This window comes from Physeter macrocephalus, chromosome 11 (assembly GCF_002837175.3).
Source record: "Physeter macrocephalus isolate SW-GA chromosome 11, ASM283717v5, whole genome shotgun sequence".
NCBI lineage: Eukaryota > Metazoa > Chordata > Mammalia > Artiodactyla > Physeteridae > Physeter > Physeter macrocephalus.
In genome coordinates, this window is record NC_041224.1 from 95,548,080 (window position 1) to 95,575,581 (window position 27,502).

Genomic DNA, 27,502 nt, shown 5'->3' on the forward strand with positions numbered 1-27,502 from the left:
AAGGAAACTGCAAACACCTTTAGGCTTTTTTTTTGCCTTTTGTGAGAGAAGTTGACTTAAGACAGCCTGGTAACACAGAGAATTTTTTTATTCTCTACTCCTGCCTGAAACTTTTAACTTTTAGATCTTAACAACACTTTTAGTTTTTTTTTCTTTCTTTTATTACAGGTTGTTTAGGTTAGGAATGTGAATTTTTAGATTTTATACAGAGAATTGTTTTTTGCTTCACTGTAATTCTAGGTTTGACTGGTTTATGTATAGTTAACAGTTGTCTAGAACGTACTGCTTTTCTTTATTCTCTTCTTTTCTCAGGAAACAGTCAGCTTTTGTATTTTATGTACTATTTTGCTATAAGTTTCATTTATCTTGTTATATATTTTTAGCTGAAGCCTGGTCAGTTTCAGCTAAAGCATAGTAGATATTTGTAGACCTCATTTCTCCAAAAGGGTCATGGAGGCATTTTTAATTGTCACAGCTAGGGGAATGGTACTGGCATCTAGTGGGTAGAGGCCAGGGTTGCTGCTTAAACATCCTCTGGCACATGGACAGTCTCCTTTATCGTCAGCAAGTAATTATTCAGTTCAAAATGTCAGTACTGCTGAGGTTGACAAATCCTGCTCTGAATAGGTTAGTAGTTGATATTATATTTTAGAGGCTATTATTAGTCAGTTTTTACTTATTAGCCTTTAAAAATTCATTTTTAAAACTGCCCAATTCCATCTCTTCAACTTTTCTAAATAAATATTTAAAAAATTAATTTTGCACTTTGCACTAATTTATATTGTGGTTAATGTTTCCTTGAAAGTATTAAATAAAATTTTACATTTTAGAAGTTTTTATTAGGGAAGAGATTAAGAGAGATTGAATTTAATTTATTCAGTAAATATTCATTGAATACCTGTTGTGTGCCAGGCACTGCTCTACATGCTTGGGACATATCATTATATAAAATAAATTAAAATCCTTTAATTTATGTTGCTTACATTCTAATGAATTTTGTTTTTAACCAAGCCTCATTTACCAGTGAACAGTGTCTGTAAAATACATTCATAGCTGTAATAGGATAAGATGATGCAGAGAATGAAAAAAAGCTGATGATTTTTCAGAAAACTAATTTTGGTATATGTGCTGCTGAATGGAGCACCAGAAAATAATTTTTTTTTTGAATTTTATTTATTTTTTATACACCAGGTTCTTATTAGTTATCTATTTTATACATATTAGTGTATATATGTCAATCCCAATCGCCCAATTCATCACACCACCCCCACCACCCCCCACTTTCCCCTCTTTGTGTTTATATGTTTGTTCTCTACATTTGTGTCTCTATTTCTGCCTTGCAAACCGGTTCATCCATACCATTTTTTAGATTCCACATATATGTGTTAATATACGATAATTGTTTTTCTCTTTCTGATTTACTTCACTCTGTATGACAGTCTCTAGGTCCATCCATGTCTCTACAAATGACCCAATTTCATTCCTTTTTATGGCTGAGTAATATTCCACTGTATATATGTACCACAACGTCTTTATCCATTTGTCTGTTGATGGGCATTTAGGTTTCTTCCATGACCTGGCTATTGTAGATAGTGCTTCAGTGAACATTGGGGTGCACGTGTCTTTTTGACTATAAAGTCTTTATTGAATTTGTTACAATACTGCTTCTGTTTTATGTATTGGTTTTTTGGCCACAAGGCATGTGGGAATCTTAGCTCCCCAACCAGGGATCGAACCCATACCCCCTGCCTTGGAAGGTGAAGTCTTAACTACTGGACTGCCATGGAAGTCCCTGGAATTCAGTTTTTAAAGTATTTTCATAATCAGTTTGTGCATGATGTAGGAAACTCATTCACATTATTTTATAGTCATACCTTGAGCATCAGCAGGAGTCATGTAAATTTTGGAGTCTGATTTTTAATCTTTTTCAGGGACTGTGCAATTGATCCAACATGTGTACTCTGTATGGACTGCTTCCAGAATAGTGTTCATAAAAATCATCGTTACAAGGTATGAAAATAGATGCATATGGCCAGCTAGTCCAAATTCCTGACTAGTACTTGAGTTCTGGCTGTAACAGACCTGATTTGTGATCTTTTAGCTCTGGTTAAACATATCATGTGATAAGACATCTACGACCTCAAGATTCAGCCCCTTACAATTTTTTTATTTTTGAGATACATCATTTTTATGCAGAAGATTGTATAAAGCATATGAACAGCTTAAAGAATAACTATAAAGTGAACACCTGTGTAACCACTACTTAGGTCAAGAAATGAGACATTTCCAGCTCTCAGGGGCCTCCCATTTGTTTCTTCTGGATCACCATCCTTCTCTCCTCCTTTGTGATAATCTCTCTCCTGTGTTTTATGATAATGGTTTCCTTGATTTCCCTTTTAGCTTATCACCCAAATCATATTGAATGGTTCTGTTTTTGAATTCTGTATAGATGGAGTCATTCTGTATCTTTTTCTTGTTGAGTAGCTTTCACTCAGCATTAAGTATATATTTATATATATACACATATATATTTTTGTTCATTTACCTTATAGGGTTTAATAATCCATATTGTCTTTATTCATTGTACTGTATATGGATATGTAGATTGTTTTCAATTTGGGACTATTATTGTATTAAAATAATTCTGCTGTGAACATTCTTATTTGTGTATTTTGGTACACATGTACAGGAGTTTATCCAGGGTATATATCTGGAATAGAATTGCTGAGTTCTAGGGTATATCTTAAGTCATAGTAGAAAATGTTTTCCAAAGTGGTTATACCAATTTATAAGTTCTTCAGCAGTATTTGAGAGTTCCCATGGCTCCACACACTTAACAAGATTTGGTGTTGCTAGTCTTTTTAATTTTAGCCAGTCTGGTGGGTATATAATGGTATCACATTGTGGTCTTAGTTTAATTTTCTTAATTAGTAGTGAGGTTGAGGGATTTGCCTTTCCTGTGACATCTTCAGACAATTTTGTTATTTTGAGCTGAAATGTATTTTTCAAATAACAGTATTGGTTCTGGGCTTGGGCATGTATAATAATTGATGTTTCTCTTTGTACATATAATATGCCGAAGGTCCCATGTAAATGTAAATAACATCTTAAAGTTTTGTAGACTATTTCTTCCATAGAGCTGAAAGTGCAGTTCATGTTTTTAGACTGGCTTCAACATTACTGCTTCTATCTCAGGAAATGATAAGCTATAGATATATGTTATATATATATGTATTTTTATTATTGTGCAAAAGAAAAAACATGAGGAGCCTATCATATAGTGTGGTTAAAATGTTTTCCCAACATTGCAAAGCTAATCACTGATGGAATTTACAAAGTTGATCATTGGTTAGTTTCATATTTCCCAGTCATCTCCATTTATTATAGTTTTTTCCTTGTGCTGGAGAACTCAAGAAAGAATGCCAGAAGTAGAGACAAGGAGGAAGTTGTTAATTTCTTCTTATTTTTATTCTGGGATATTAAGGGGGAGAGATGTTGAAGTCTCAAGGCCAGAGTTTTCCAGTTGCCAAGCTTTAGGATTTTGTGGGCCAGTACAATTTCAGAAGACTTTGGGTAAGACATAGGGTTTTCAAATTTTCATTTGGCTAGGGAAGTTCAATTTTAATTTTAAAAAGGGCACATGAACAGCAACCAAAAAATACCTACCATCTCCTATCATTTTATGAAGAAAAGGAAAATTTAATTCCAAGGAAGTAGGATAATCTCAGACTAAAGAGCAGTCTTTAGATTGCATACATGTAGCTCTGTTAAAGAGCTCATCACATTCCTTATTCCTTCCTTTTCTGATTTTCCGTGGACTGGTAAAACTTGTCTGTTAAATTTTAGGAACCTCTTCACTAAGCTACCTTCGAGTATTGAAAGCTTACCAGTCTACACTGCCACCACAAAGCACTCTTTTATGAAGCATGCTTAGGTTTATCATCTTTAGGTTTTTGCAGAGCTCTTCTTATAGAAGGTGCATACACAGCTTAGTCAGGAACCTTTGAGTTATCAGAAGGATGGGCTATTGTGTAACTAATAAAAAATTATGTTTATAAGCTTTTAAAAATATTACCCTTCAAAAGTGAGTGTGAAGAGAACAGAAGACTTTTGGTGGGAGAATAAGTTGATAGAATCTTTCTGGAATACCTATTATGTGTGGTGAAATTTTTAAAGAAAAGTGAGGGAATGACTAATAAATACAATTCAGGTAATAGTAACCTCCAGGGCAAGTGGATGATCACAGAGGGAACATCAACAGTATTAATATTCTCTTGTGTTAGATGCTGGATCATTTTATTATTATACTTTGTAACTTGCCTATACATTGTGTATATTCTTTTTATAATAAAAAACTTAATAAAAGAAAATATGAAGCCATTAAAAAAAAAGATTGGAAGGAATAAGAAGGGATCCGTGTTGCTGCAGAGAAGGGGAAGAAAAGAATAATGATGGGGATGCAGACCCAAGAGCAGGTACTATGTGAAGAAAGCACCAAGAAAAACCTTTTGTCACAAAATAGCACAGAACAACTTTTGCAGTCCCCGGCACCACAGAGGAAGTGAGGCTGCTGCACGGAGATGGCATGGCGTCTCTGTCCAGACCCGCTCCACAATGTCCTAGTTTTCCTTTAAGGTCACGCTGCTGGCTGCCTTATGGAGTACTCAGTGTTCCCAAAAGTACACCTTTCACAGCAGTCTTAAAGTCTGCAGCAGAAGAATGTAAATTCCTGCAGTGACATATGCAGTTATTACCAATGATGAAGTAGGAATAAATCCTGCATTGCTGGAAATGTTTTTCTGAAGCATGGTTCAGAACTGCGAATTAGGGAGTTCTCTGGTGCTCTAGCGGTTAGGACTCGGTGCTTTCACTGCCATGGCCCAGGTTCAGTCCCTGGTTAGGGAACTGAGATCCTGCAAGCCACATAGTGTGGCCAAAAAAAGAACTTTGAATTATTCTTAGAGATCGTGTTGGAAGTTCTGCTACTTGGAACACACGATTACCTTTCAGAATAAATATTGGTATTGTTGTAAAATTGAAATCAGGCATTTAAAATACTGTGAAAACACCAATAGTTGATGAAATAATGAAAGGTGACTCTCCATCCCTTCTTGTTATTCACACTCTTCATGTGAAGAGGGAATGCTTCTGCATTGTGGGTGTTATCACCACAGAAGATCATAGTTCTATCATTGCTACCTCACAACACACACAGGTAGTTCATTTGGGCTAAATGGATTACCCAACTGTGTTTTATAACTGGAGGATGCTTCTGATAATTCTTTCTGAGAACATTTGGACAATTAAAATTTATTGAATCTTCCTATTTGTCTTTGAGTTAAAAATTTAAAAAGGATTGCTGTTTGCTTGATAGCATCTGACTTGCAGACACAAAAATAGTTTGTCTTGATTATATATTGTTTATGATAAAAAATCATATAAATGAATACTTAACTATCTTAACTTTTTCTTGTTTTTTTTTTTTTAAATTTTATTTTTGGCTGCATTGGGTCTTTGTTGCTGCACACAGGCTTTCTCTAGTTGCGGTGAGTGGGGGCTACTCTTCGTTGTTGTGCTCAGGCTTCTCATTGCAGTGGCTTCTCTTGTTGCGGAGCACGGGCTCTTGGTGTGCAGGCTTCAGTAGTTGTGGCTCGCAAGCTCTAGAGCGCAGGCTCAGTAGTTGTGGTGCGTGGGCTTAGTTGCTCTGCGGCATGTGGGATCCTCCCGGACCAGGGCTCGAACCCATGTCTCTTGCATTAGCAGGTGGATTCTTAACCACTGCACCACCAGGGAAGCCCTGTTTAGGTTGTTTTTAAGTGTCAAACTTCATGTGTTCATATAAATTTTAATTTAATACCAAAGAGCCAAAAATTGAATTTTCCCTTATGTGTAAAACTTATATCCCATACCAAAGAGTTTTCTTTGTGATCTTGCACAATCCAAGATGAGAATTGAAAGTAAAGTAGAGGCATAAAAAACAACAAAACAAAACAAAAACCTTTTGAGAACAGGAAAATAACAAAGATAAAAATTGGAGCTTTTTGTTCTGCTGTGTGTAATGTGACCCTTCTTTGTGATATCCAGCTTTTCAGTAGTTTATCCCTTAAAAAAAACTACAGTAAGATAAATAAGGGTCTGAGGATCTAATGTATTTAACATGGTGACTATCGTTGATAACACTGTATTATTGTATGATTGAAATTTGCTTAGAGAGTAGAACTTAAACATTCTTACATACACACAAAAAGGTAACCATGAAAAAAAAACAGAATATACTGAAGTACTATCTTTAAAAAAACTTTCAGTAAACCTCTGCATTTTTATCCTCAAAATAAACGAAAACACCCACTGTTAAAGATTATTATTATTATTTTTTTGGCTGCACCACATGGTATGTGGGATCTTAGTTCCCCGACCAGGGGTCGAATCCATGCCCCCTGCAATGGAAACATGGAGTCTTAACCACTGGACTGCCAGGGAAGTCCCAAAGATTATTTTTAACTCCATAAATGTTTCCTTTTTGTTGTTAAATGAGAATAGTGAGTTACAAAAATAGTATATTCATACAACTGTTTCCTCTAATCAGAAAAAAACAGTTTTCAAATGAAGCTTAGAGAGTTGTAAAACAGAAAATAAAATTCTCATGTTATACTTGTAAATGGAAAAAGCATAATATGTAAAATTATGCATTCAATTTTTGGATTCAATTTTGCATTCAGTTATGTTTCTTTTAGAACTTATTGGGTATATAATATTAAACCATAATATATTTTAACTGCTTCCCTATTATTGGGGAATTTATTCAAGTTTCAGTTTTTTTTAATAGTAAGCAATATTGCTATAAATATCTTTATAGGTAAATCATTTTTCTATATGTAAGATTATTTTTTAGGAAAGGTTCTCAGAAGTGGAATTACTGGATTAAAAAATAGAGACCTTTCAGAGAATAAAAAGACAAGCTACAGAGTGGGTGGAAGGCTTTGCAAAACATGTATCTGATAAAGGATTGGTATCCACTATATACAAAGAACTCTTAAAACTCAACAGTAAGAAAATGAACAACTCAGCTTTAAAAATGGGAAAAAGATCTGAAACAGACACTTCACCAAGAAAAGATGTAAATGCCAATAAGCACACAAAAAGATGCAAAACATCGTATGTCATTAGAGAATTACAAATTAAAACTATAGTGAGATACTACTACATACCTATTAGAATGGCAAAAATCCAAAATATTGACAATACCAAATGCTGGTGAGGATGTGGAGGAACAGGAACTCCTATTCATTGCTGGGTTGGGAATGCAAAATGATACAGCCACTTTGGAAGACACTTTGGCAGTTTCTTATAGAAATAAATACACTGTAAACATATAATCCAGCAATCACGCTCCTTGGTATTTACTCAAATGAATTGAAAACTTATATCCACAAAAAAATAAAAACAAAACAAAAAATCTGCACAGAAATGATTATGGCAGTTTTATTCGTATTTGCTGAAACTTGGATGCAACCAAGATGTCTTTCAGTTGGTGAATGTGTGAAAAAACTTTGGTACATTGATACAATGGAATTTTTAAAAATGTTTTATTTATTTATTTTATTTTTATTTTTGGCTGTGTTGGGTCTTCGTTGCTGCGCGTGGGCTTTCTTTAGTTCTGGCGAGCGGGGGCTACTCTTCGTTGTGGTACACGGACTTCTCATTGTGGTGGCTTTTCTTGTTGCGGAGCGTGGGTTGTAGGGCACACGGCTTCAGTAGTTGTGGCACACAGGCTCAGTAGTTGTGGCTTGTGGGCTCTAGAGTGCAGGCTCAGTAGTTGTGGCACACAGGCTTAGTTTCTCCACAGCATGTGGGATCTTCCTGGACCAGGGCTCGAACCCATGTCCCCTGCATTGGCAGGCAGATTCTTAACCACTGCGCCCACCACCAGGGAAGTCCTACAATGGAATATTATTCAGTGCTAAAAAGAAATGAGCTATCAAGCTATGAAAAGATATGGCAGGACCTTAAATGCATGTCGCTAAATGAAAGAAGCCATTGTGAAAAGGCTACATACTGTATGGTTCCAGCTGTATGACATTCTGGAAAAGGCAGCACTATGGAGACAGTAAGAAGATCAGTGGATTCTGGGGCTGGGAGATGATGGTGGGAGGGATAGAGGGATGAATAGGTGGAGTATAGGGGATTTTTAGTGCAGTAAAACTACCCTGTGTGATACTGTAGTGGTGTATATATGTCATTATACATTTGTTAAGACCCCCAAAATGTACAACACAGAGAGAGAACCCAAATGTAAATTATGGACTTTAGTTAATGTATCAGGGACTTATTTCCCTGGTGGCACAGTGGTTAAGAATCTGCCTGCCAACGCGCAGGAGACACGGGTTCAAGCCCTGGTTCCAGAAGATCCCACATGGCACGGAGCAACTAAGCCCGTGTGCCACAACTACTGAGCCTACGCTCTAGAGCTCGCGAGCCACATCTACTGGGCCCATGCGCCTAGAACCTGTGCTCCGCAACAAGAGAAGCCACTGCAGTGAAAAGCCCACGTGCAGCAACTAATACCCAAAGCAGCCAAATATAAATTACTTAATTAATTTAAAAAAATAATGTATCAACATTGACTCCTCAATTGCAACAAATGTGCCACACTATTGCAAGATGTTCATAATAGGGGAAACTGTGGGTAGGGAAAAGGAGGGGTATATGAGAACTCAGTATTTTCTGAGGTATAAAAATAACGATCAGGGTCTATTTTAACAGCCTGCTATAATCCTACATGATGAGAATTTATATTCATATGTTGTCTTTGAAACACAGCAACATTAAAAAAATAATTTAGGCAATGCAATAAAACTTACCTTTAAAAAATTCAAATAACACAGAAGAATACAAATAAAAATCGTTGTTGCCTTTCTGTCCCATCATACTTTCTTTGTTAAACTGAACACAGTTTAGTGTACATCCTTACAGATCTTTATGCATGTACAAACATGTACACTCATATATATATTTATATGTTTAGGAGGATGTTTGTGTGTGTACAAATGGGATCCTACTATATATTTTGTTTTGCAACTTTTTTTTTTGGCCGTGCCGCACAGCTTGCAGGATCTCAGTTCCCCGACCAGGGATTGAACCTGGGGCCACAGCAGTGAAAGCCTGGAATCCTAACCTCTAGGCCACCAGGGAACTCCCTGCAACTTCATTTTAACTTAATACATCATGGAGATAATTCTGTGTTGATATATATAATAACTCTTGCCTTATTTAATTGCTGCATGTATTCCTTTGTGGGAATATGTCATCAAATATTTAACCCATCACCCTTTTCTAGATAATTACACTGTTTCCAGTTTTTCACTGATCAACAAATAATGGAACATACACATATACCTTTGTTTTAATATAAACCAGTGTATATATTAAAGAGTGCTTGAGACTAGATTCTTAGAGGTAGATTTTCTGGATTGAAGGGTACATGCATTTAAAATTTTCATAGATTTTGCCAAATGTTTTTCCTGAATTGCTGTGTCAATTTACAGTCCCATTAAAAGGATATGAGGGGCTTCCCTGGTGGCGCAGTGGTTAAGAATCCACCTGCCAATGCAGGGGACACGGGTTCGAGCCCTGGTCCAGGAAGATCCCACATGCTGCAGAGCAACCAAGCCCATGCGCCACAACTACTGAGCCTGCGCTCTAGAGCTCGCGTGCCACAACTGCTGAAGCCCGCGCGCCTAGAGCCCGTGCTCCGCAACAAGAGAAGCCACTGCGATGAGAAACCCGTGCACTGCAATGAAGAGTAGCCCCCACTTGTCGCAACCAGAGGGAGCCCGCGCACAGCAACAAAGACCCAACACAGCCAAAAATAAAAATAAAAAAAATTAAAATTAAAAAAGGATATGAGAATGTTCTTTATCTACACCCCCAAAGTTTATTTAGTCCATCTTTTTACTTTCTGCCAATCCTTTAGTCAAATAATCTCATTTTAATTTGCACTTCTATTACTAGTATTATTAACATCTTTTCATTTTTTAATTGTATGTTTAATTTCTTCTGTGTATTGCCTGTTTTTATCCTTATTTTTCTTTTGCCTTTTTCTTACTGCTATGTTATATACTTTACAAATATTTTCTCTTACTATGCTTATCTTTAATAATTTTTAAAGTCAGATTTTTTTGAGATATAATTTATATACAATAAAATCTACCCTTGTAAGTGTAGTTCCATGAGTTTTCACAGACATACAGTTCAGTAACCACCACAATAATCAATATATAAAACATATCATTCCCAGAAGTTCTCTAGTGCCCGTCTGCAGGCAGTTCCTCTTGACCACTTACTCCAGCTCCTGGCAGTCACCGATCAGTTTTCTGTCCCTATAGTTTTGGCTTTTCCGAATGTCATATAAGTGAAATCATGTAGTATGTAGTGTTTCCTATCTGGTTATATTCACTTAGCATAATGCCTTTGATTGGTTAGTTTTTTGTTTTGTTTTTTTGCAGTACGCGGGCCTCTCACTGTTGTGGCCTCTCCCGTTGTGGCGCACAGGCTCCGGACGCGCAGGCTTAGTGGCCATGGCTCACGGGCCCAGCTGCTCTGCGGCATGTGGGATCTTCCCGGACCAGGGTTCGAACCCATGTCCCCTGCATCGGCAGGCGGACTCTCAACCACTGCGCCACCAGGGAAGCCCGCACAATGCCTTTGAGATCCTCTCATGTCTCAGCAGTTTGTTCCTTTTTATTGCTGAGTAGTATGCAGTTGTATGGATATGCCACAATATATTACCTGTTCATCAGTTGATGAATATTTGTCTTGTTTCCAGCTTTTAAATAAAGCTGTTACAAACATTCAAGTACATGTCTTTGTGTGGGCATTTGTTTTCATTTTTCTTGGGTAACCTCAGGATGATATTGCTGGATTATAAATTAAGTGTATGTTTTGACTGTATAAAATCTATTTTCTGTCTTTTAAACTTGATATATGCTATCATTTGCCTTACTGACATTTTAATTTATATGTTGTCAAATTTGCCAGATTTTTTTTTTAATGCTTCTGGATTTTGTGCCTTGCTTCCATGCATTCCCTTTACTAAGGTTATGCTTTTACTTTCATTTGAAACAACTACATTTTTAGTAATCATGGATGAATCTAGCATTCTTCAGTATATAAAATTGATTTGTATATTCTAATTTCTTTTGTTACTATTGTTCTAGTGATAATGTTTGTACTGATAATTTTTATAGTGCCTTTAGTTCCTTTTTACTCCCTTATGTAACTTTTTATTATCTAGTCTGTCAGTTTTAATGCTATCTTTGACTCCCTCCTATAACCTATTTAATAGTTGAAAATCTTATGTTGCCTTCTCTTTCCCTTCTCCCACTTTTTAGTTGTAGACTTTCTGATTGTGAGATCATGTAATGTTTACATTCTTCTATCCATGTATCTTTCAACATCCTTGATTTTTTCTTAGCGCTACAATTAAATACATAAAATGTTCGCCATCTGTCCTTTTTCTGAAGTTTCCCCAGTCACTGCTTAGTCAGCTGAAGCTCATCCTCTACGGGTCAGTAAACTACAGTTTGTGGGTCAAATCTGGCTCACCATCTGTTTTTGTATTGCCTGCAAGCTAAGCTTGGTTTTTATTCTTTTTATTTATTTATTTTTCTTTTGGCTGCACCGCAAGGCGTGCAGGATCTTAGTTCCCCGACCAGGTATCAAACCTGTGCCCCCTGAAGTGGAAGCGCAGAGTCTTAACCTCTGGACCTCCAGGGAAGTCCCTAAGCTTGGTTTTTATATTTTCAGATGGTTGGGAAAAAAGATGAGAAGAATAATGTTTCATGATAAATGAAAATTATATGAAATTAGAATTTCAGTGCCTATAAATAAAGTCTCAGTGGAACGTGGCTATGCTGGTTCATTTATTTATTGTCTGTGGCTGATGCTTCACTGCAAGAGCAGAATAGAGTAATTCAACAGAGATTCCATGGCCTGCAAAGACTAAACTATTTACTATCTGTTCCTTTATACAAGAAGTTTGCTGATCACTGCTCAGGCACATTCCTCAAGAAGGTTGCATGTATACTGTGTTCCTTAAGTTCTGACATGTTCAAAATTATATTATTATAGCTCGGCTGTAGACAGTGTTCTTGGTTTGCAGTTTCTTTCCTTGAAAATGCTGCTCTGCTGTTGTCTTGCTTTATGTGTTGTTATTGAGAAGTCTGATGCCAGTCCAATTTTCTTGTGATTATGTTATTTCATCTTTTTGCCTAGGGCCTCAGGACTTTTATCTTTAAAGTCCAGTAGTTGTAGGAGGATATACTTTGGAGTTGATCATACTGAGTGAGTTTTTTCTTAGTCACTCTTGGCCCTTTGAATATGTGTAGATTCAGGTCTTTTATTTCCAGGAAGTTTTCTTAGATTACAGTTTTAAATATTATCTCTGTTCCATTGTTTTGATTTTTCTTTGGTGATTCCAGTTATACTCATCTGCCTCTATTAGGCCTATCTTCTATTTCAACCACTTTTTCTCTGACCCTGTATTTCTTTACTTCATCTTATTTTCATTCTCTTGTTTTCCTGCTTGCCTACTGTGAAATATTTCTTTACTTCATCTTATTTTCATTCTCTTGTTTTCCTGCTTTGTTTCAATGCTATTTATTAACTTTTCATTTGAGTCTGTCATCTTGTAATTTAAAAAAATTTATTTCTGATATGATATCGTTTTCTTCTGGTTTTTCCCCTTAGTTCACTCGAGTCTCATTTTATTTATTCCTATTTCTTTGTCCGTTTCTGTTCTTAGTTCTTGTATTTATGATTAAAGGTGTTTAGTCTGATTAAGGGTTTTTAATGCTTGTTTGAGGCTGTGTAATTCAGTTTGGAGCATTGTATAGTTTTCTTCAGCTTCATAATTGGGTTTTGGCTCTTATTTGCATTTTTTGGCTTTTTTTTTTTTTGCAATAGTTTTGTGTGGATATGGTGTACTTTTTTCTGTTCTTTTTCATTTCATGGATAGGTTTCACAAGTGCTCTCTTCTGTCAGTTCTACCCTCTTCTATGTAACTTATTTTATAGATGATATTGGTGATGGTGGTGAGGTGAGGGGAGGGTTTGGCATGTCTTATTTGTCTCTTGTTTCATAGGATCCTTAAATTTTCGTTCTTATTTACTTCTTTCATTTACTGCCCCATCTATATTGGGTTACCACTTTTTTAATGTATTTGATTTTCCTCCAAAAGTAATGCTTTTCTGAGGTGGCCACTTCTGGTCCTGCTCACTTTCAGTCTCTTTCCCTGTGAACCACCAAGTCCTAACCTGTGTTCAGTATTTGTCCCTTGGCATTGGGCTTTCTCTTCTGGAGTGTGATTTTGTTTGTGCTTGATCTAAGTCCTTTGTACCCCTCTGTTCTCTTTCATGGGGTCACTTAAGCTTCCCTCTCGTATTGTCTGTAACCACAGGCTTGAAGTGATAGGCAACAGGAACTCTGATAAAGCAAGTCATTTGAAGGTTGTGGTATTTATTTTTTATCTCCTAGTAATCTTGCAGACATGGGTCATGTGTGGCTTTATTTGTTCTCCTTGTTAGTTGTATGCTTTGGAGGGGGGAGATTTGGGGAAGATTCAAATTCAGGTCATTGTCATCCTTCTCTTTCTAAATTAGGATATTTTAGATAATTTTTTTTTAACAGGAACCCTCAAAGGAAAAATGTTGTGAATAAGTTTTAGTTGCTGTGGAACATCAATGTAGATGAAAATACTTTATACATGTCTTAAGTACTTATACAAGTGTCATTATAATGATTTTTAAGAAGTTTGTTTAATCATAAAATCTACTCAAGCATTCTGGGTGAAGTATAGATTATTTTTTGCACATGTCACAATCTGTTCTCCTCCATTAGTACAAAGTTTTAAAAACTATTATTTAAAAACTTTGAATATGTTTCAAAAATATCAATTTTGAAGGTTCAGTTTTGTTGTGATTAAGTATTAAGGATTTTTTTTGGTTAACTAATCAAAATATTTTTTGATATATATCTATAACATTAAAGGCAATTAAGGTTGAAATAGAGGGAAACATTTATTATTTGAGTCATCTTTTTTTTTTTTTTTTTTTTTGCGCTGTACACGGGCCTCTCACTGTTGTGGCCTCTCCCCCCACGGAGCACAGGCTCCGGACGCGCAGGCTCAGCGGCCATGGCTCACGGGCCCAGCCGCTCCGCGGCATGCAGGATCCTCCCGGACCGGGGCCCGAACCCGCGTCCCCTGCATTGGCAGGCAGACCCTCAACCACTGCACCACCAGGGAAGCCCTTGAGTCATCTTTATCATTCTTCTTTGCTTTGTGATATGTTTAGAAATTAAGACATACTCATTTTTCATTTATCAGATGCATACTTCTACTGGAGGAGGATTTTGTGACTGTGGAGACACAGAAGCATGGAAAACTGGCCCTTTTTGTATAAGTCATGAACCTGGAAGAGCGGGTACCACAAAAGAGGTAAGACTATTGCTATTTTTTTAATTGCTAACTATTTTAAGGTTGATGAATTTAAATAGAAATAAATGTTATGTGTATGGATTAAGCCAAATTCCATTGATAATCCTGATTTTTATGTTCTAATATTTAAATGTAAGGAGTTTTATTTGACTCTAGAGAATTTAAGTGTTTGATAATTATATTCCATATTTCTCTAAAGAAGGAATGAATTTACAATGAAAAGATGAACTTAGAATACTTTTTTGTTAAGCAATTTGATGAATAAATAATATATTAACCTAAAAGAGCAAATGGAAGTAGTTATTAATAGATAGAAGGAGAATATAATGAATCAGAAAACAGTAGAATTGACACATAATTTCCATAATTGCTTTTCTTAAAGAAAAAAAGTCAGCAAAGTGATTATCCACTATACGTCCTAATCAAGAAAAAAAAACTGCGAGCAAGCCCAGATGTAGACCATTAAAAAGGAATGGGGAAATAACCATAGAACCACAGATACAGAAGGATCATAAAAGACTCCTTATATGACTCTGAACGAATACATTTGAAAATAGATTCTTTTATCAGACAGTATTAAGTGCCATAATTTATTCAAAAACAGAGAAAACTTGAATAGCCAGTAACCATTGAAGAAATTTAGAAAATTGTCACAAGAAAGTACTTCCTAAAAAATGCCATGCTCAAATAGTTTCACAGAGGACTGTTCCTGATAACTCTATAGCATTGAATACGCTTAGGGTATATATTTTGATCTCTTAAGTACCATTTCCCACTAAAAGAAATCAGGACTTTTTGTAAAAATACCTGATTCCACATGTGAGTTAGGGATTAGATAAGGTAGGCTTGTGAGGATGGGTTTGTGTCAAAAGAACCTAAAACCCAGTTTGAAAAGGCTCCCATTGACCTGAGTTGGACAATTGGGGCGTCAGAAAAACAATAATAAATAACCACTATGATTGATTGAATCACACTTAATATATAAAAATCCATGAGTTTCTAATAATGAAACTTAACATGAGAACTAAATAGAATAAAACTTGTTTGTTGCCATGCAGTGGTTATTGTATCATTTCCTTACTCTAAAAACTTGTAATTGAAGGGGATGGACTAAATGTTTATTCTACCTTTTCAACAGAAATTGTATTTCATTGTAAGCAAGTATCTCCAGTTCATGAGGTAAAGCTCTTTTTTCTACAGGAATGCTAGCTAATAGGGAAGGAATAATAGAATTAGAAAAATCAACATTTTGCAACCCCTAAGGAAATATTTGATTTAGACAAGGATCATTAATGGATGCTAAAACCCTTAAAACTTAAGTTGATGAGGAACAATATTGACATGGATCTGAATTACCATCTCATAGATTACTTGCTAGTCATAAGGGAAAAAACAAAACTGTACAGTGAGGCAGGCAGGGGAGGGCATCATACTGTTGTCACCTGAAACCAGTCATCAGTATTAGCATCATTATGCATATTGGGTTGATATGGCATAATGAGCCTCCTCGTATGATGTAAAATACAGTACATAGTTTAACATCTGAAAATCAGTTAATGTAATACTATATAAATAGAATAAAAAACAAAGCCACATGATCATTTCAGTAGATGCAGCAAAAGTATTTGACTAAATCCAACACACTTTCATGATAAGAAGACTTAAACTTATAGGGACTTCCCTGGTGGCACAGTGGTTAAGAATCGCCTGCCAGTGCAGGGGACACGGGTTGGAGCCCTGGTCCGGGAAGATCCCACCTGCTGTGGAGTAGCTAAGCCTGTGTGCCACAACTACTGAGCCTGCACTCTAGAGCCCACGAGCCACAACTACTGAGCCCATGTACCATAACTACTGAAGCCTGCGTGCCTAGAGCCCGTGCTCCACAACAAGAGAAGCCATCGCAATGAGAAGCCCGCGTACCGCAATGAAGAGTAGGCCCTGCACAGCAACAAAGACCCAACGCAGCCAAAAATAAATGAATAAATAAATAAAATTTTAAAAAAGAGACGTAAACTTATAATAGAAGAGAACTTCCTTAACCTGATAGAGGGCATTTATGAAAAACTCACAACTATAATTATATTGGATACTTTTCTCCCTAAGATCAGGAATAAGGCAGATTCTGCTTTTGCCACAGAGCATATCCATTCAGTATTGTAATGGAGGTTCTAGCTGGGGCAGTTAGGCAAGAAAAAGAAATAAAAAGCACCCAGATTGGAAAGGAAGAAGTAAAACTAGCTCTGTTTGCAGATGACATGATTTTGTATGTAGAAAATCCTAAGGAATCCACTAAAACATTATTAGAACTAATAAATTCAGCACAGTTGCAGGATATGAGATAACTATACAAAAATTACTTGTGTCTATGCATTAGTAATGAACCATACAAAGATGAAATGAAGAAAAAAGTACAAAATTAATTTGAGAAGATATATGCACCCTTATTTATGTTCATTGCAGCATTATTTACAATAGCCAGGATATGGAATCAACCTAAGTGCCCATCAATAGCTGAATGGATAAAGAAGACGTGGTGTGTGTTTGTGTATATATACACACATACACAAAATGGAATATTACTCAGCCATAAAAAAATTGAAATCTTGCCATTTGAGACAAAATGGATGGACCTAGAGGGTGTTATGCTAAGTGAAATAAATCAGACAAAGACAAATACTGTATGATTTCACTTATATGTGGAATATAAAGAACAAAACAAATGAACAAACATAACAAAACAGAAACAGAGTCGCAGATACAGAGAACAAGTGTTTGCTAGAGGGGATGGAGTTAGGGGGAGTAAAAAAATAGGTGAGGGAGGTTAAGAGGTACAAAGTTTCTGTTACAAAATAGGTTATGGGTATGAAGTGTACAGTGTGGGGAGTATAGTCAATAATTGTAAGTATCTTTGTATGGTGATAGATGGTGACTAGACTTATGGTGACCATTTATTATTAAATATATATCAGATCACTATGTTGTATACCAGGAACTAACATAGTATTATAGGTCAATTATACTTCAAAAACAAACAAATAAATTCATAGAAAAAGAGATCAGATTTGTGGCATCAGAGGCAGGTGGTGGGAGGAGGGGGAATTGGATGAAGGTGGTCAAAAAAATAAGTACTGGGGTATAATGTACACCATGATTAAAATAATTAACATTGCTGTGTGTTATATGTGAAAGTTGTTAAGAGAGTAAACTCTTGAGTTCTCACCACAAGGAAAAAATATTTTTTCGTTTATTTTGTATCTATATGACTTGATGGTAATCCTTGTGGTAATCATTTCATGATGTATTTAAGTCATATCATTATCCTGTACACCTTCAACTTATACAGTGCTATGTCAATTATAGCTCAAAACTGGAAGAAAAAATATAAAAAGAAATAGATTCTAATGTTGTTTATGTAAAACAATAAATTCAAATGGACTCTTCTGATTGAGTTTGGATAAATTTTAATTAAAGAGGAACATTTTAGGACTGAGGCTTTGTCCAGTTATAAAGATTTGCACAGAAATCATGTAACAAATAATTGGGGATGGCATAAACTGTCTTGCTTTAACAAGACAATTTTTGGCAAACCTAAATATTTTCACAAGAATATATTTTTTTACTTGCATTAAAGCATTTTTAGTATTTACTTTGTACTTATGGTCATTGACAGACTTTTGTTGAATATCCACTCCTTCAACATGTACAGTTTCTAAGGACAATGTTGCATTTTTCTAATTGTTTCTCAGTGTCCCAGATTTAGGGAAGCAGATTTACAAAGATTTTACTTAAGTGCTGTTGTGTCACAGTTCTGGATTTAGTGCAGGCATATTTAGATGTGATCAGATCTTAACTTGTGCTAACGTGTGCATGTCTTGATGCTTCAAATCAACTCAGTTATATATAAATGTAACGGGAAGAAAAATAAAGTGGGGCGGGGGGCTTACCTCAGAATTTATCTGACCTAAGGAAGAGAAAAGTAGTCATTTTAAAGTGTCCATTGCATCCTTTATATCCAGAGGATGAGCATGCAGGGGCAGAAAGCTTCCTTGCCTGGAAAGAATTTAGCAGTAGTAGGTCTTTTATGTATTTAGAGACATCTGTGTGTATTTCTCTGGAAGCCCATGGGGGATTTTTTGTTTGTTTGTTTGTTTTTATGGAGGCTTTGTTACATAGCATGATTAGTTAAATTATTGGCCATTGGCAATTGATTCAACCTCTAGCCCCTCTGGGGATGAGGATGGTACTGAAAGTTGCAACCTTCTAATCACAAGGTTGGGTCTCCAGGCAACCAGACCGCATCCTTAGGTGCTTTCTAAAAGTCACCTCATAAACATAACAAAAGACAGCCCCCACTTCTTCACTTGGGAACTTCCAAGGGTTTTAGGAGCTCTGTGCCAGAAACTGGGATGAAGATATTTCTTATTATAAATTACAATATTGAAGGCCATGCTCCCCAGTTTGAGCTACACACTCAATACAGTTCCCCAGCTGGAAATTTTTTTTAGGTAGTTGACAAGATGGCTCTAAAATTCATATGAAATTGTAAGGGACCCACAATAGCCAAAACAACCCTGGAAAAGAAGAACAAAGTTGGAGGACTCACACATCCCTATTTTAAAACTTAATACAAAGCAACAGTAATCAAGACAGTGTGGTACTGGCATAATGATAAAAATATAGATTAACAGAATAGATTTGAAATCCTAGAACTAAACCCACATGTCTGTGACCAGCCATTTTTCAACAAGATTACCAAGACCATTCACTAGGGTAAGAATAATCTTTTTACCAAATGCTACTGGGACAACTGGATATCCACATGCTAAAGAATGAATCTGGACCCCTAACTCACACCAACCACAAAAATTAACTCAGAATGGATCAAAGACCTAAAAATAAGAGCAAAAACGATAAAACTCTTACAAGAAAACATAGGGATAAATCTTTATTACCTTGGATTTGGCAATAGATTCATAGATGTAACACCAAAAGCATTAGTAATAAAAGAAAAAAAACTTAAATTGAACTTCATCAAAATTAAACACTTTTATGTTCCAAAGGCCACTACCAAGAAAGTGAAAAGATAGCACACAGAATGAGAGAGAGATATTTGCAAGTCATATTATCCAATAAAAGGAAATGGTATGTAGAACTTACAAAGAACTCTTAAAACTTAAAAATGAAAAGACAAGACAACCCAGCTTTTTTTTCTTTTTTTTTTTTTTAGTGGTGGCATTTTATTATTTTATTTTATTTCATTTCATTTCACTGTGTGACTTGCAGGATCTTAGTTTCCCAACCAGGGGTTGAACCTGTGCGCCCTCTACAGTTAAAGCGTGGAGTCCTAACCACTGGACAGCCAGGGAATTCTTCACAACCCAGTTTTTAAAATGGGCAAAGGATCTGAATATGAATTTCTTCAAAGAATATACATAAATAACCAATAAGCACATGAAAAGATGCTCAACATCATAAGTCATTAGAGAAATGCAAACCAAAACCATAGTGAGATACTTCTTAATACCCGCTAATGGCTATAATCAAGAAGCAGGTAATAACAAGTGTTATTCGAACCCTCAGACACTGCTGGTGGAAATGTAAAATGGTGCACCCACTTTAGAAAGAGGCAGTTCTTCAACCTGTGAAATGTAGAGTTACTACATGCCCCAGCAATTCTACTCCTACAGACTCAAAATAATTGAAAACAGGTGTTCAAATAATCATTTATACATGAAAGTTCATAGCATTATTCATAATAGTGTTATAATAAAACAGTGTTATACAATAATAGAATAGTATTATTATTCTTAATAAAAATTAGAAACAGTCCAAATGTTCATCAGCTGATAAATGGATAAGCAAATGTGGTTAGGTTATATCCATACAGTGGAATATTATTTGGTTATAAAGGGGAATAAAGTGCTGAAACATCCTTCAATTTAGAGGAACTCTCTGAAAACATTATGCTAAGTGAAAGAAGCCAGTTACAAAGACCACATATTACATGATTACAGTTATATGAAATGTCCAGAATAGAACATCCATAGGGACAAAAACTAGATTAGTGATTTTTTAGGTCTATGAGGATGGAGACCTTGTGGGGGTGATCATTAAAGGTTTTTTTGTATGTTTTTTTGAGTTGATGAAAATGTTCTAAAACTGACTGTGGTAATAGTTGCACATAAAAACCATTGAATAGTATATTTTTAGTGAATTACATGGTATGTGAATTTATCTCAAGCTGCTAAGAAATTGAAGTACATAGTCTCACTAATGAAATATTCTTGCTAAAAATGTTTTACCTGAACTTAATAAAGCCTTGAGATTTAACTTCTAGTTTATAGGAAATACAGGGGAGAGATGAACAAGATAAAGAATACCACAAGGAAGATAAATATAATATATAGGACATTTCAAGATAAATCTAGAATGTAGGACTTCTTATAGGAAAAATTGGCCTGACCTCAGTCATGAAGAACAAAAGTCTAGGGGTGGGCATGGGAGATTCATTTAGATATAAATGAATTGAGGCATAACCAAATGTGATAGACATTTGGGGAATAATTAGGAAACTTGAATATGGTCAAGATATCAGATAATATTTAAAAGTTATTGTTAATGTTATTAGATTCTAATAAGGGTATTAAGATTATGTAAGGAAATGTCCATGTTAAATACATATTAAAGTATTTAGGAGTAAAATATCATGATGACTATTTTTTACCTTAAAATACTTGAACAACAAAAAAGGAAGCATATATAGAAAAAAGAGTTACTAAATTTAGGTAAAAGTTGTTTTTATTATACCGGTTTCTCTATTTCTCTATATTTAAAGAAAAGATAAAAAATAAATAAAAATCACTCGATTACTTAAACACTACACAAATAACAAAAACATACAAATTGTTCCTGAACATAGAGGGCAGAAGAGGGAAATTTTCCAAATTTGTTATATAAAGCCAACATTATGTTGACTTCAGATCTGACATAATATGGAATTTATAAATCAGTTGTATTAATAATTGTTATGCTGAAAGCCTAAATAAAACATTAACAGGTAAAATCAAGTTTGACAGAATAATATAACATAATCATGCCTACATTCCTAGAATGAACTGTTTTTGGAATTCATCTGTGAAACTGTTTGTGCCTGGCACTTTTTGGGAAAGTAGCTCTTTGATAAGATTTTCAATTTCTTGCAGAATTATTGGCCTCAAATCAAAAGCTGTTAATCATGCTTGATGATGAAGCACTAGTGTATTCCCATTATAGATAGAGACAGGGTAAGGAAATTCACTATTGCTGTTATTATTTACTGCTATTCTGGAAGTCAGTCAAATAGACAAACAGAATGAACTAAAATACATAAATATTGGAGAGGAGGCAAAATAGTCATGATTTATACCTTGAAAACCCAAGAAAATTAACTGAAAAAGAATTAGAAACTATAGTAGAGTTTAGTTAGGTTGTTAGTTACGGAACTTACATACTAAAAATCATTAGTGTATTCAACAAAATTTTTTTTTTCAGGCAAGTCACTTTATTTATTTATTTACATATACATGTATCTATTCTTTTTCAAATTCTTTTCCCACTTAGGTTGTTACAGAAAAAATATTTCTTGAATGCCCTTACAAGCAATAGCTTTTAGAAAATGTAGTGAAAGAAAAGATCCCATTTGCTGTACCATCAAAAAAAAAAAAAAAACCTAGGAAAAAGACCAAGAAGAAATCTGCCAGGTCTGTTTTAAGAAAACTTTAAAACTATACTCCTATGGGAGTATGGGCATGAAAGAAAAAAAAAAATCAGAAGACACATTTCATTCTTGGATTGGAAGATTCAGTGTTACAAACGATAAAAGTTTTTTCCAAAATTAGTCCATAAATTCATTATATTCCCAATCAGAATAACAACCAAATTCTCTTTTGGAACTTGGCAAAAGTAATCAGAAGTTCTTCTGGAAAAACTTAGGAGAATTGCCAGGAAAAACTGAAGAGTTATGAGTGTGAATAGATCCAACAGATTTTAAATGTATTAAAGAGCCATAGTAATTCAGACAATGTGACAGTTGGGACTAAAATTCAGATCTTTAGAATCTGGGCTCTAGCACATTTTTTTTTAACCTTGAATTTGGAAATAATTTCAAATTTGTAAAAAGTTGCAAAAATAGAGTACAAAGAATATTCATATACTCTTTACCCATTCACCTATCGTTAACATATACCTTATCATTCAGCACTCTATTTTTATTTATTTATTTTTTAAAGAATATTTATTTATCTTGGCTGCTCTGGGTCTTAGTTGTGGCATTTGGGATCTTTAGGTGCAGCGTGAAGACTCTTAGTTGTGGCATGTGTTCAGGATCTAGTTCCCCAACCAGGAGTTGAACCCGGGCCCCCTGCATTGGGAGCACAGAGTCTTACCCACTGGACCACCAGGAAGTCCCTCAGCCCTCTATTTTTAGATTGCCTCTTCTCTCTTACTCATTTATTGTCCAGATTCCAAATGATTAACTCCTTCATTTGACAAATAAAAAATTTGCTTGATTAAATATCACCAGATGTCCCTTCCTATTCATTGTCTTGTTTCTGTTTTTTTTTAATAAATAAATAATGTATTTATTTATTTATTTTTGGCTGCATTGGGTCCTCATTGCTACACACAGGCTTTCTCTAGTTGGGGCAAGGAGGGGCTACTCTTTGTTGTGGTGCGCGGGCTTCTCATTGGGGTGGCTTGTCTCTGTTGCAGAGCACAGGCTCTAGGCGCGCGGGCTTCAGTAGTTGTGGCTTGTGGGCTCTAGAGCACAGGCTCAGTAGTTGTGGCGCACAGGCTTAGTTGCTCCATGGCATGTGGGATCTTCCCGGACCAGGGCTCGAACCTGTGTCCCCTGCATTGGCAGGTGAATTCTTAACCACTGTACCACCAGGGAAGTCCCTCTTGTTTCTGTTTTAAGAACCCTTTTCATTCTGATTATTTCCATTTCCTCCTCTAATATTTTTTTAAAGGGTATTGGAATATTTTAGCGTATAGTCAGAGGGCTTTGTGGCTTGATTTTTATATCCTCTTCATTCCATAACTAATCATTATAGAAAACTGTTTTTGTACTGTTTTGTGTTAGGTAGCTGAAGAATCCTTGGGAGTTAAATTGCTCGTCGAGTTTACAAAACTAGCCTCCCTCTTCCTACATCATTGGATTCCAGTCTGTTGGTTTTCCTGAGTCATATGGCCTCAGTACACTGAATTTAGTCCTGAACTAACCTGATCTTCTTGGATTTGTTTGGATTTATAATTAGATTCCAAAGGTGATTGGTCATTCAGCCTTATTGTGAAGGTAAATCTGGATATTCTGCAATGACTCTAGGTCTGATTCATGATCTAGATGTGAGAGAAGGACACTTATGGCTAGCATATAACTAATCACTTGCCACCCAGCAGTCCTTTGTACTTCGAATTTGTTTCACCTCTGCTTTGGTGAATGTGAAATCCATACTCTGCCAGGTGTGTGGCATTGTGCCAACCATAATAGGGGTTTACCAAATGTAATTAGACCTTGCTGATACTAATCAACCCATCATCCAGCATTTGGCAGTATCTCTTAAAGTGTATTTAAGAGAAGTTTCTTTCTAGTCCTGCAGTACATTTCTGGGTTAATTATTAAGGTTTTTTAAAATCTATTTTGATTATCACCCTTTTGTTCCCTCTAATGGACCTTCTTATTTTCTAAGCTCTAAATGATTTATTTAAAAGTTTCTTCTGTACTTGGACTTCCCTGGTGGCGCAGTGGTTAAGAATCTGCCTGCCAGTGCAGGGGACATGGGTTCGATCCCTGGTCTGGGAAGATCCCACATGTCCTGGAACAACTAAGCCTGTGCACCACAACTACTGAGCCTGCGCTCTGGAGCCCATGAGCCACAACTACTGAGCCCATGCTCTGCAGTTACTGAAGCCCGCGTGCTCTAGGGCCCGTGCTCCACAACAAGAGAAGCCACCACAATGAGAAGCCCGCGCACTGCAATGAAGAGTAGCCCCTGCTCGCCGCAACTAGAGAAATCCTGCGTGCAGCAACGAAGACCCAACACAGCCAAAAAATAAATTAAAAAAAAAAAAAAGTTTCTTCTGTACTTACCAGACCTCTTCTGAAGAACTTAGCCTCTGATTGATACAGTATGGAATTAATGAGTAGATTCTCTTAACTCTTTAATTCAGACTACTTTTCTGAAGAATTGAAAGGAAATATTGAGCTAAAAAAATAAGAAATAGGAACATAGTGGATTAATATTGCTCTTAGTACCGTTGACACTCTTCTCTCTCTCTCTAGCAAAAGCTTCTGAGTAAAATCTCCAGAGGAAAGGTGACATATTGAAGAGATGGTAGAAATTAAAGTAATAAAGCATTGGGGAGTGAGAAAGAATAGGTGCAAAAGAATAAACATGTAGGTTAATGTTTTGGTCACCACAGAATAAAATACAGTTCATTAGTACGGTCTATAGCAGGTAGGTTAAAATTGAATATTAAAAGCCTTGTACTGAATTTCTAGTAGATTTTGTGTGTGTGTGTGTGTGTGTGTGTGTGTGTGTGTGTGTGTGTCTTAAAGAGCTACTGTGTTTCTTTTCCTGCTTACCGCTTTGTTTAAACATCTTATTGGGCTGTAGCTTGCATAATGTATTAAAAAATTCACCCATTTAAAGTATAACTTTAGTGCTTTTTTAACATGTACTTCATTCTTTTTTTATGACCAAATAATATTCCATTGTATGGATTACATACCATTTTATTTATCCATTCATCAGTTTATGGAAATTTAGGTCATTTCCACTTTCTGGCTATTATGAGTAATGCTGCTACAAATATTTGTGTACAAGTTTTTGTGCAGATATATGTTTTCATTCTTCTTGGATAGATATGTAGGAGTAGAATTGTTGGGTCATATGGTAACTATACTTAACTTTTTGAGCATCTCTCAGACTGTTTTCCAAATTGCACCATTTTACATTTCCACCAGCAGTTTATAGGGTTCAAATTTCTCCACATCCTGGCCAATACTTATTGTTATCTCCCTTTTTGATTTTAGACACCTTAGCAAGTATGAAGAGGTATCTCATTGTGGTTTTGATTTGCATTTCCATAATGGTTTATGACATAGAGCATTTAAATGTGTTTTTTTAGCTAATTGGTTTGAACAAGGCTTTTATTAAGGAAGTGCTATTTTATAATGAAATTAACATTTTTTTCCCCCATGGGAGTCAAAAGCCCAGATTTTAGTCTTGCTTTTTATATCTGTTTAGAGGTTCTTTGACCTTGGATGGGACCTTTATCTTTTAAATGCCTTTAATTTTCTGCCTTAACAGAGTAGCTATAAGGATCAGTTGAAATAAATTAGTGAGAAAAGTTTTTGTCAGCTGGAGGGGATAACCAGTCCCTATAACTCATTGTTCTCTGATGATATAATTATTCAGGCAGGGAAGAACATTCATAACAAAGAGCATCATAAAGGAGACCTCTGTGGTTTTGCCTTCTTTCCTTTCTGTCATCTGTAGCACCAACTTGGCCACAAGGAGTTAAGCTAAACCAATGTAAATGGCAGACTCTTGAGCTGAAGTTAAATTCATTCCTGGAGGATGGTGTAAATGAACTCATTGAAGTTATTGCTATAAATTAATAACATTATCTTTCTCATCCACTTACTTGTATGCAACATTGGTAGTATGTTTTTCTACACTTTCTTGCAGAACTTACGCTGTCCGTTGAATGAAGAGGTAATTGCCCAAGCCAGGAAAATATTCCCTTCAGTGATAAAATACATTGTAGAAATGACTGTATGGGAAGAGGAAAAACAACTGCCTCCTCAACTCCAGATAAGGTGGGGGATTTTTTAAAAGGGAGAAGTTTTCATGATGGTTATTTATATTGCAAAATGGGTGTTTGAAAAATGTCTTTGTTGTTATTTACTGCTTTAACTTAACTATCATTATGAAGATTTTATAGAGAATTGCCTCATTGGAATACTTCCATAATGTCCATTAATATGAGATGTTCTCTTAAGACCCTATACAGAAGTTAAGCCAAAGGAAGAGCCTAATCAGGAGCTTCTGATTTTTAAGAAAAAACATTTTGGGGGTCTTGTTCTAAATGATTTATGAGGTCCTAGCAGCCATTCATCCCAGTAGGGAAGTAAATTGCCCAGTTTTTGATCCTGGCCTGGACCAACTTCCAGGTTCCCCAAGAGGTTTGTGAACAAAAGTGAGGACTTCAGAACACTGTGTCTCCCTTTAGTCTAAGTCTTTAGCTCTTTTCTTGATCAAAAATTTTGATGGAGGCCACATTCACAGAAAAATAGACAAGATGAAAAGGCAGAGGGCTGTGTACCAGATGAAGAAACAAGATAAAACCCGAGAAAAGCAACTAAATGAAGTGGAGATAGGCAACCTTCCAGAAAAAGAATTCAGAATAATGATAGTGAAGGCGATCTAGGACCTCACAAAAAGAATGGAGGCAAAGATCGAGAAGATGCAAGAAATGTTTAACAAAGACCTAGAAGAATTAAAGAACAAACAAACAGAGATGAACAATACAATAACTGAAATGAAAACTACACTAGAAGGAATCGATAGCAGAATAACTGAGGCAGAAGAATGGATAAGTGACCTGGAAGACAGAATGGTGGAATTCACACCTGCGGAACAGAATAAAGAAAAAAGAATGAAAAGAAATGAAGACAGCCTAATAGACCTCTGGGACAAAATTAAATGCAACAACATTCGCTTTATAGGGGTCTGAGAAGGAGAAGAGAGAGAGAAAGGACCTGAGAAAATATTTGAAGAGATTATAGTCGAAAACTTCCCTAACATGGGAAAGGAAAGAGCCACCCAAGTCCAGGAAGTGCAGTGAGTCCCATACAGGATAAACCCTAGGAGAAACACGCCAAGACACATAGTAATCAAATTGGCAAAAATTAAAGACAAAGAAAAATTATTGAAAGCAGCAAGGGAAAAGCAACAAATAACGTAC

The 27,502-nt window shown here is 35.7% G+C and overlaps 1 protein-coding gene across 1 annotated transcript in view; it reads left to right on the forward strand.

Annotated features, from left to right (window-relative positions):
• Positions 1 to 27,502, forward strand: part of UBR1 (ubiquitin protein ligase E3 component n-recognin 1) — a 167,912-nt gene that overhangs the window by 39,450 nt on the left and 100,960 nt on the right. The window contains exons 3-5 of the mRNA XM_007119577.3: positions 1,932 to 2,010; positions 14,384 to 14,494; positions 26,224 to 26,354. Coding sequence (XP_007119639.2) covers positions 1,932 to 2,010; positions 14,384 to 14,494; positions 26,224 to 26,354 — 321 coding nt within the window. The remainder of the gene's footprint in view (positions 1 to 1,931; positions 2,011 to 14,383; positions 14,495 to 26,223; positions 26,355 to 27,502) is intronic.